Source organism: Limulus polyphemus, unplaced genomic scaffold, assembly GCF_000517525.1.
Source record: "Limulus polyphemus unplaced genomic scaffold, Limulus_polyphemus-2.1.2 Scaffold3675, whole genome shotgun sequence".
In the NCBI taxonomy this organism is placed as follows: Eukaryota; Metazoa; Arthropoda; class Merostomata; order Xiphosura; family Limulidae; genus Limulus; species Limulus polyphemus.
The window spans coordinates 28,132-39,955 of record NW_013669285.1 but is presented as its reverse complement, the minus strand read 5'-3'; the positions used below and the strand labels follow the sequence as shown (position 1 = coordinate 39,955).

Sequence of the window (11,824 nt, the reverse complement as noted above, 5' to 3'; positions counted from 1 at the left end):
AAAAAAGGCATGAGAAAAACTTTGCTGTACAAACTTTAAGACTTAATAAGAATATTAGATATTTTGTGTATGAAAGCATTGTAATGTTTACTGATAAACTGCCAAATTTTGTTAACATTCGCTTACTAATTAAAAAGTTATAGCATGAAAACTATAACAAGCACAAAATGGTTAAGAGGTCAGTCCCAGGGACCGAGCCTGGGTTGAAAGAGTTATATGGATGACACTTTGACTCACACAGCCAGATGGGAAAACTACCTGGAGAAAATTAGACAGCTGTTCAGGGGAGTGAGGGCAGTCTGACCATCAGACCCTCTAAGAGCTGCATCGGTTATTCTGTGCTGGACTTTGTTGGACACAAGATGGACAACCAACAGATAGGCATGGAAGAGGAGAAGCTAACCCGCATACAAGAAGCATCAGCTTCAATGACCAAGCAGCAAGTCAGATCCTTTTTAGGGTTAGCAGGATACTATAGAAAGTTCATCACAAACCATGCTGAAGTGAGAACAACCACTGCAGATGATATTCCAGAAGTTGAAGAACATGTTAGGAAGTTTGTCAATCCTTAGAATGCTAGACTTCAACAAACTATTCATGCTTCAGACATTGGAATTTAAGCATAACTTTTGCAAGAACATGTAGATGGACTATTTCCTGTAGTTTATGTCAGTAAAGACCTGTTGAGTAGTGAGAACTACCCTGTGACTGAACGAGTGTGTATGGACAGCATATTTGCCATCCGGAAATTCCAGAATTATCTTTACAGGAAAGAGTTCATTATCCAGATGGACCATCAGCTACTTGCATAGATACAGAGGTACAAAATTGAAAGTGTGAGGATCATGAGATGAGCATTGTACCTCCAGAACTACCAGTTCCACATCGAATCCATCAAGGGGGTTACAAATGTTGGTGCAGACTGCATGAATATACTTTGTGCACAAACTGAAGTCTTTGTACATAGTATAAAAAAAATATTTAGAATATTTTTCTTAAAGAGCAGCATATTGTTAGATATACACGACTGTTTAAGTTTAATGCAAGAGTTATGATTTAGATGGTTTAAGTATAGTGAGAATGTTAAATTTAATTATTTTTAGAAGTGATAAGTTTATGTAACTGTTTATGAATCATACATTCTGTAGTTCAGTTGTTGCGAATTAGCAATTGTTGTATTATTGAATGATGTTACTAGAACCTACTATGTTTTTCTCACTGTTTTTAATTGAGTATTATTGCATCATAATATTTCGTAGGGTGTGGAATGTTCTAGGCTTCTGTTGTGATATATGAGTCTAAAATGTAGTTTGAGTTAGTTAGATAGAATAGATCAATCTAAACTGGGTGATTGTGAGCTTAGCCATAAAAAGTGTATAGTGGCAATTTGTAAAGTGAAATTATCACAGACATGGTAGAGAAAAATAATTTGCCTTATCAAATTGTGTTCTAAAGTAACTGAACCAGCCTGTGTGGACTTGGATAAAAAAAAAGGAATTATTTAAAGCTTATTGTTAAAATTTATCACAAACAAGTCACAGACACTTACTGTAAAGAATCCTGCCCATACATAAAAACCTGACACGTGTATAATTAACTATCATGTGTTATGTTCTTCAATATGTATGTATATCATTACCGTGCACTGTACAACAACACAATAAAATAGTTTGTTCATACATACCATGCTAGAAGTTGTACTCTCTAACAACATAAAGCATACCATGTTACAAGTCCTACTCTCTAACAATATAAGGCATATCATGTTACAGTAAGAAGTCCTATGCTCTTAACAATATAAGGCATACCATGTTACAAGTCCTACTCTCTAACAATATAAGGCATATCATGTTACAGTAAGAAGTCCTACGCTCTTAACAATATAAGGCATACCATGTTACAAGTCCTACTCTCTAACAATATAAGGCATACCATGCTACAAATAAGCCTTATTCTCTAATAAGTCAATAATACCAAGCTACAATAAGCCTTATTCTCTACAAGTCAATAATACCATGTTAAAATAAGCTTTATTCTCTAACAAGTAAATAATACCATGTTACAATCAGAAGCCTTATTCTCTAAAAATTTAAAGTTTTAATATTAAAAAAACAGCCAAATTTACCATAAAACATTTCTCTTTCATTTTTTACAGGATGACTTTAAATATGCTTTATATACATGTAACTGCCACTTAGGTAAACAGAAAACAAGTAAACTTAAATGCCCTTCATTCAATAGTTTTTAATTCAGAATATACAATACCTTTACATGATAAGTATGGACTTGCAAGTAGATTTCAATGCTCTTTGTTCAATGTTTTTGAACTCTAAATAAACTAGACAAGAATCTTACCTCTCTTTCTCTGTAGTAGCTAAATATGTTCTTTGCGTACACAGCCTCAGAAAAAGGGTCTTCAAGGCATTCCTGGTCAAAATCAAAGACTCCAGATGGAACAATTTGGGAAACATAGGCTGTAATTTCACATTCAGGTTTCTTATCTTCTGATTCCACACTAATGGACAGAAAATATTTTGCTACAAAACAATAATGTTTTAACTCGCCATTATTTAACAAATAAGAACAGTAAAATTAATTAATAATGCATAAAGTTACTTATGATAAGTGTTACAGTTCATCACCATAACAGACTTTTTAAACTTATCTTCTAGCATGTAAGTTACATAAGAAAATTGTTAAAAGTCACCACTATGGGGAAAGGCTAAAGTTATCTTCTGACTCAACATAACAGAATATAGTCAAGTAAAAATAAAATAAAGATATAATTCAACAAAGTTTTCAATAATTATTAAAAACTTTAAGAAAATGAATAGAATAATTGTTAATGATACTGAAACTCAAGATGTTAGTTAATCCCTAAAACACCAAGCCATTATCATACCCCAATGAACAATATTAACACATAACCAGTACCGACCATTGTTCTTCAACTGCCGTAATGTACAAAGTAGTATCTTCCCCTTGTTCCTGACTACTCCTAATGGTATCTTCAGAGTACGTGTTGTCAGCATTCTGTTCTTCTAAACTATCTTGCACTTGCTCAGATTGCTGTGTTTTCTTCTGCTTTTTGGAAAATCTTATGCCAACTTTCTTCACTTCTTGACCAAAAACTTTCTTATGTCCACCCACCAGAGCATTAGTAATATCTCCAAATACTGACCGTTTCTTGGGGATATCCTCTGGAGAATTCTCGGCAGATCTTTTAGAAATATTGTTTACTAGCTTGTCATTCTGTTGAAGAAAAAAAAATATTGCTTTCAAAATTCAATTTTTTCAGATTGTCTTGTACAACACAAATTAATTAATATTTGAACACTTAATGTTATTGTTTTTACTGCCAAAAGCCATCAAAATAATAAAACCAATACCCATAGTAAATGTGATAAAAATCACATTTGTGATATTGCTTTAAAAGTCAAAAGCTGGTATTATTAAAAACAACAAATCAAATAACAATGATAAAAATCACACAAATGTTACTGCTTTAAACGCAAGCGATGTAATGAAACCGAAATGCCTAATAGTACTAATTAAAATCACACTAGACTGCAGATGGCTTTTACTACATTACTTTTAATAGTCCATAATATATTTCCAATTACAGGCATGTAAAAAACATTTTAAACCTACTAGTTTTGTTCAATAATAGAGCTTTTTAGCTGGGCTGAACATGGTAAAAAATATCTGTTACAAAATGCATAAAAAATACAATAGAACTCGTATAATACATGATATTTATGACTACACCAAAATAAAATAAAATGAACTACAAAATCCTCATGTCCCTTAACAAAAACCCTTGAAGATTTCTATTGAAGGAATAAATAAAGGTCATTACAGGGGACAAAATAGTTTGGTGGATTTGATTAACAGAAACTTCTAATCAAAACTGAATTTGATTAGCAATTAGCAAATACTGTTTAACATATTATGGCAACTAATGAAAAATAGGTAAATTGTATGTTTTTATTCTAATAACACATTTATTCAGTTTCAAACAAAATAGTTCCTGATATATAAAGTAAAACCTAAAAATTACAAGAAATACCAAACACCCCAGCTGTTACAAAACAACACAACAAACAATTAACCAGAGAAAGAAGTGACTTGAAAATGTCTAGTGACTTTTCATCAGTAATTATCCCTCTTGCCTCAGGCATCCTTTACTGTGCATGTCACAAAGTCTTTAGTGAGTTACCTTAATTTTATAAAGCAATATTAAAAATAGATCCTGAATTTCCCCTAGTGTGAAAAATAAATTTTTTCTCTAGACATCCCCTCTTCTCTAATTTATTTACCTCCCCTCCAAGAAGTATGCACTTTAATGCAAATTACTTAATTTTTGTAGCCTTCAATTTTGTTTAGTTACAGAGCCATGAAATTGAAAATCAGACTCCTCTTACCCCATCCACCTGTTACATCCTCTCTCTCGAGATTTGTTAATATTTCTCTCTTATGTTTAATACTATATTATTTCTAACCAATAAAAAGCCAAAGTTTTCATCTGTCAAATGACATACCATATTACATTGTTTTCCATACAAAAAATGTTAATTTTTCTTTCAGTACAAGCTTCGTTCCCACAGAAAACACATTGGCTAGTTTGGATAAATTTGTAACAGTTCTTGTCGCATAGTTAAAAAGCCACAAAAATTGTGAAAGTTGTAGGATATTGTCAGCTTTTTGCATGTTATTATTCTATGTTCTTTGGTGCAATATTTAATTAAATAAAAATTATTTTGTGCACTACTACGATTAATATAAAAAAGTAGGGTTAAGTGTACTTTATTTCTTGTTTTTCACGTGTATTCTTTATTTATTATTATAAAAGTAACTAAAATGTAAAAACAGGAAACTCTTTAGGTTAGATTAGGTAAAATAAATAATAATATAATAAGAAATTGTTCACAAGGCATGCATGCAAGCAGCTCGGAATAACTCATGGGTAATATAAATGTATAGTATAACACGAGCCAAAAATAAAACTGAGAATTAATGAGTTTTCCAAAATGTGAGACCAACTTTTGTTAATTTCACTTTAACATCTGCTACATAAACCAGCCCAACATCTTGATGTGGATCCAAAAAATGAGTCATTCCAGAAAGGTTTGGGTTGTTTTAATTAGACAAAAAGAAATTTGGCACTATTTTCAAGGTCTAGGTCACTGGACTAAACCTGTGACCATGAGAGGCAACATTGAGAAGTTAACTTGTAAATGTAAAGTGATGTAACAATGAAACATGCTAAAAATGTTCTAGATGTGGTTGTTAATGTGATGCTTTAAGTGTAGTAATTAAGCTAAACCATGGGTCCAGGTCAGATGAGAGGAAATTATTCAACGATATCCCAACCAATTTGACATACCAGCTGGATCAAAGATTCATCAATTGATTACTCCATTGACAGCAAAACAAACAAAATGGCCACAATAGTATCATTATCTTCAAAAAGGGGGGGACTGAAATCATAAATAAGAAATCATTAGATTCAATATTTTGTGAAACTAATGGCACTGTAAAGCCCAAAGATGGCAACAGTGAAGTTTAAGCAGATGCACGGTGTATTGCTTTCCCTAGCAATTCTCAAATTAAAAAGGCCAATTATGCAATGAATAGTAAATATAAAAGTGGATTGTATAATGCCCAGTATGGTACCACCATAGTATAATCCATATAAGTTTAATCATGCCATATTTCCATTCATATTTAGCTTTTTTTTTCTTTTTAATTTTAAAAGTTGTGCTGAGCTTCATTCATCAAGACCTATCAAAATAATCCTAAATCACCAGTTTCAAGAATTACCCCCCGTTTACTATCCTAGGCTCAGTATTAAAAGATACTCTGGCTAGCTCGTGTGGCAAATGTTAAGTTTGATTTTACAATGTTAGTCTTATCAATATAACAGACAAATAACTATACTAGAGACATGCTGTTTTCACTTTAGATTGAATGTACAACATTAGATTCATCACTAGTACAAACACAGACATGCCGGTTTCACTTAAGATTCAATGTACAACATTAGATTCATCACTAGTACAAACACAGACATGCCGGTTTCACTTAAGATTCAATGTACAACATTAGATTCATCACTAGTACAAACACAGACATGCTGGTTTCACTTAAGATTGAATGTACAACATTAGATTCATCACTAGTACAAACACAGACATGCCGGTTTCACTTAAGATTGAATGTACAACATTAGATTCATCACTAGTACAAACACAGACATGCCGGTTTCACTTAAGATTGAATGTACAACATTAGATTCATCACTAGTACAAACACAGACATGCTGGTTATACTTAAGATTGAATGTACAACATTAGATTTGACCTCCCTACCTTTACTCCTTCTTTTGCTTTATGACCAGGTCCTTTAAGAACATTTACAGAAGTCATTGTTGGAGGTGACCACCAGCAAGTTCACCTGAAATTAAGTAAGGAAAAAAAGGTTGGAAACAATCTCATGATATTTTATCAGTTTTATATGAACTTTCAATTAAAGTTTTTGCAGGTGATAGCCAAGACTTTTTCATAGTCATTATTAACCAACAGTAATGAGTCAAATTTTCTTAACCACACCTTTTTCTTTATAAATATATTTAAGGACTTTGACTCTCATCACTGTCCTTAGCACTGAAATGTTCTTTACTTAACCAGAATGATCTGTTTATTTCATTCCATGTTGTAAAATTGTACATTAAAAATTATCTTAAAGTTTTGTACTTTCACTGCATACTGCAATTTTTTTATTTTTTTCAAAATCATAACCTTTAAATTTCAGTCATCCATATAATACAGACATAACAGACAAGATGATGACAGTAAATAAAACATGGTGGAACTTGGTAGAGTAATGAAGAACTGATCCTTCTTTGGTTAAATGTTAGTGGACATCTAGTACAAAATAAATGGAAATGAATACTTTAAAAAATACAAAATTTGAGCTTTTCAGCATAGTAGTTAACTGAACAATTTAATCTGAATAATCTGTTTCACAGTATATCACTTTAACAAATTTCTACAGCTGCAGCTCTCAGCCTGTAATCATCGCTCAGGACTTTAATGAATGTCCACAGCTTCAGCTCACAACCTGTAATTCATCATTCAGGGTTTTAATGAATGACCATAGTGACAGCTCACAGCCTTTAACAGAAGCCATCAGTTCTCATGTTGAAAAATAATGAAAACTAACATATGCAAAAAGGAATTACCATGCTCACTTCATGTTTCATATAGATGAGTCTCGTCATCAAAATTACATTAAGAATGCTTTACAAAATGACTACACCGTTGCAATGTGAAAAGACCTACATAGTACAATGTCAGGACTGTTTTGGCATGTCTGGACTTGATCTCTTGGTAATGACCATTAATGCTTTATTGATCTGCAACATTCTAGACAATGCTGAGCTGACAATTTAAAACAATAATGCACCAAATAATAAAGCATTCCATATTCAGATTCTACTTCACAATCCCAAACTGAATCTTTGAGACAATTCAGAATGCAATTTGAGGGTCAGAAAGTTGTCCTACAAGAGGATTGGGGATCTAGTTTACCAGATATGGACAAACAGCAGAAATTAAATGTTATACAGTCCAAGTTATGGTTAATGCAGAAGTCAGACCTAGAGATTAAATACACATCCCCTTTGTCACAATGTATTATCCTGGTATGTTTGGTAAGACAGTGCTTACAAACCAAAACTGAATAGCCAGAATGATATAAATATGCTTACATAGTACAAATGAAGGTCTTGTTACAAAGATCTAGGTCTTTCTGAATCCCTTCACCAGGTTGCCTAAATAGTAGGACTTGATGTCTAGATTATTGGTCTCTTTTTTTAAATTAAAAAAGATAAACTTTCTCATCTACACCCAAATAATTTAAATATAAGTTAAATATTACAGGTAAGGCTAGTACAGCATTTGAATTTTTAATAAGTACTGAAATACAAATCTAACAGAAATCAATTTTAACGGTTGTTCAAGATGACTAAAAACTTCCTTGGATGACCAACTTAATCCCCTGTGTTGCCTAATGGATAACTAACACCTTGGAACAGACCCTTACTCAAAACAGCATCGCAGTCTACTGTACACTTATCCATGTGCACACTACACAACTAACGTTGTCTCTGATCCTCGACCAAAATCATCAGTAAATTTCCTAACTATGAACTAGAAAATTTGAACCTCCACAAAAAAATAATAAAAAAAAAGATTGAACTCTGTACAAGAGATATGTTATTCAATCCACCAAAAGGGGCTTAAAACATAAGGAAAAGTTTGCTTTTCTGATTGGCTAATAATACTGTTTTATTCACTAAACTTTCTATTGTGTACAAGCTGTGCCTCTGTGCTGCACATAAAGTTTGTATGGAGTTCAACTGAGAATGAACAGTTATGTGTAGTAGCACAGTACAGTATAAACAGCTCAGTTAGTTACATTACCACACATTATATTATGCAATGTTTGTATGCATATATATGGGTGGGCGGGAATTCACAATGAAAAGGAGCACCAATAACACGAATATTTAGTGAGATTAATTTCTAGTATAGATGCTTACGACAATAAAACTAACATGGCTGTCTCAACTTCTTACTGATAAGCTTTTGGTAGGAACTAAAACGATCAAATTTACAAAATCAAACTCAGAATTTTCATCATTAACTGTTACAGTTGAAACACTGACCCCCTTTCAATTTAGCACATATAGGCCTAAGGCTGATGTTAGACAGACATGACTGATAAAGTATAGGAAATACGGAAGGCCTAGCTACCCTGAGGAAAGTGGAAAAATCCACAACTTAAATAGAACATAATAATGATAACTGCAAACAAAATTTTATGAAAGTTTAGATCAGCACAAACAGAATAAGAATAAATAAAATAAGACTAACTTTGCCTCTCTCCAGGTCAATACAAACTACAAATATTAATGACAATATACATCAGTGGTGTGTGTGTGTGTGTGTGTGTGTATGTGCAGAGCTCAGGCATTGTGTACATATTACAGTATAGTAATATGTGTGAGAGTTCTGATGCAAGTCTAGTCTTACTACAGGCTGTACTTTACTGTACTTGGCAGACAGGCCAAGCTGGTTAGAATAAAAACATTGAACATGATTGGCTAAGACTGCTGTTCTGCTTAAAAGTATTACAGGTCATTGACTCTTTGTTTCCCTATGTAATATTAGGTTTGGGTTTATTTTTTCCAATGTAATGAGCTTCCCGGAAAATAAGGCATCAAATATTAGTTGAATAAAGATGTAAAATTGTCAACTAAACATTAACTGTACTTTTTTTGGAAATAAATAAGATGAGAAAACATCAAAATTATTGTAATTGAGTCTTTTTTCAGGGTCTTTGTACATCCATATTGTCTTAATTCAATCTTTTTTTTAGGGTCTATGTTTATTTTTTTCAGACAATCAATACAGCCTTCAGGACAACCTGAAATTTTACCTAAAAGAATGGTAAGAGGTTATATTATTAAAGTTCCCTGGATTATATGCGGGATTGAGAGAATAAAGGCTTCTGATTTGTTTGTGCTATACTGTTAGAACAATGGGACAAGAGTTTATGATTTGAAAGATATGGGCAAAGTTCCAGTTAGTTTTAGTTTTATAATGGGATGACTAGCTTATGGAATTTATTGGTTTTGCTAAGACAGCCTTGAAATACCAAGTGGTCCCTTGTTGTCTGTATATTATAGCTACAAACAGGCTTAACATTCATAAAAGCATGTGTTTCTTTATCCTAATCTTACATACTCCAACAAATTGTTAAGAATTTATCATACCAAACAGACTTAAAACAGTTTAACTATAACTGCTAGCTTTTTTTTTCCCTTAAATTCTATTCAAATTACTTTTAAGAACTGATCAACTTTGGTTTTTTTCCCTTCATAAGCCCCTATCAAGAATGGCCATTGGACAGACTCCATTTACCAAGGTCATATGGAATACACCACTAGATTAAAACAAGTAGAACTTGTCAAGTTGCATGACAGGTCAAATACACACAAGCTGTGCTACTTTCTGAGGACACCTAGCTAGAACTTGCCATATACAAATTTGCATTTAACTTTTTAAGCTATTAAACTTAATTAAGTAAATATGTATTTTAGTTATTAACATTAGATACATTTAAGATATAACATTAAACTCCTTAAAAAGCAATCAATACATTGGACAAATGTGATAATTGTGCTTCAAGTTCAGGTGTCTCAAGTTGGTGCCCAGACACACTGCTAGAAGAAAGGATACCCAACTGACGAGCTAAGGCAGAGTAGTCATAGTGGCTTTTTGAGGTTTGCCTGTTACTCATTGTCATTTTGAAAATTTTAGCAACTCTTATGATATATACATGTCAAATAGCCATGCTTACAATGTCATGTAATATTGTGAAAATTTTATTTTTAAACCCAAATTAGGGTTTAATTGTACTAAATACTATGACTATATTAGTAGTACTGAGTTTGACCAGTATTAGATTTTAAACAAAATACAACTCATACCTGAAATAATCCTTATGCCTACAGAGTAATGTTGACTAATACTAACAATACTTTGACGAGATTATTAAAACTACTACTAGTAGTAGTAGTACTAAGTACTAAAATGTAAAACAGTGGTAGCAAAAGTATAGTTATATTTCTACTATTTATTAGTATAACTTATAAGTGAGTAGTTATTCTACTTCTATTTCTCATTACAACTAGTACTATACTAGCAGTAATACTAATAACCTCTTATTCTTAACACAAATAAGAAACAGAAGTCTAAATACTGAATAATACTAACAGTATTGCTATTAGTAATACTAATTAGTACTATTATTAGTAGTGCCAACAATGTTAACATTGCAATAACGTTAACAGTAATAATAACACTTTAGTTTAAGTTTACTTAACAGTACAACATATGGTTGACTAAGTTTAAAACAATTCATCTTAAACTACTACGAATATGGATACCTCGTGCTAATTTCAATTCAAAGTTTTATCAAACTGCAGCAGCTCAAACCGTTTCGAAAATTAGAACTCTCGTTACTTTAGTTCAGCGTCACAATAGCATAATTCATCCCCACCACACTTCGAAATTTGCACCATTATTTAAAAGTGCACGTGATTGGTGCACGTTGTGTAGACTTAGCCAATCAAACAGCAGGTTTAAAGAAAACTCTTGACACTAAATCAATTTCTTGTACTAACCAGCAAAAACATTCTAAGAAAAAAAATACTCAGTAATCTGTTTTATTGTAAAGGTATTGCATTGATAAATTGTGTTTCATTTCATTCTTATTGTTTCACATAATTCAATAAACAATGCACACAACTAGAGAGAGAGAGAGGGAGACTACTAATTGCTATAGTGTTACATATTCTAAGTACATTAAGAGAGAGAGTAAAGAAAAAATGTATAACAATATGTAAAAGACACTATGTATGTTGTGTCCAGTGCCGACGAGGTCTTTCGTGCAATTGTTTGTATGTTTAAGAGCAAAGCCACACTGGGCTACCCACTATGTCCACCGCGGGGAATCGAACTTCGGATTTTAGCGTTTTAAGTCCATAAACTTATCACTGTCCCACCGGGGGTCTTTCGTGTAATAACAGGGTTCACCAGGCCACAGTTGAATAAAGAACGTAGTTCATATTCTGTTCTTCAGTTCTCTTCAGTTACGAAAATGCAAAGAAAAGAACATGAAATTCAGTCGTTGTGTGGTGTTACAAGACAAACAAATGTTTTGAATTTCGCGCAAAGCTACACGAGGGCTATCT

General features: G+C 32.5%; 1 protein-coding gene across 1 annotated transcript in view; it reads right to left on the bottom strand.

Annotated features, from left to right (window-relative positions):
* The window catches only part of LOC106469832 (G2/mitotic-specific cyclin-B3-like), a 31,956-nt gene extending 20,821 nt beyond the window's left edge, over positions 1-11,135 (bottom strand). The window contains exons 1-4 of the mRNA XM_013930343.1: positions 11,018-11,135; positions 6,372-6,456; positions 2,939-3,252; positions 2,356-2,515 (exon numbers count right to left, since the gene is read on the bottom strand). Of these exons, the coding sequence (XP_013785797.1) occupies positions 2,356-2,515; positions 2,939-3,252; positions 6,372-6,428 (531 nt within the window). The 5' untranslated portion in view covers positions 6,429-6,456; positions 11,018-11,135. The remainder of the gene's footprint in view (positions 1-2,355; positions 2,516-2,938; positions 3,253-6,371; positions 6,457-11,017) is intronic.
* Positions 11,136-11,824: the final 689 nt, after the last annotated feature.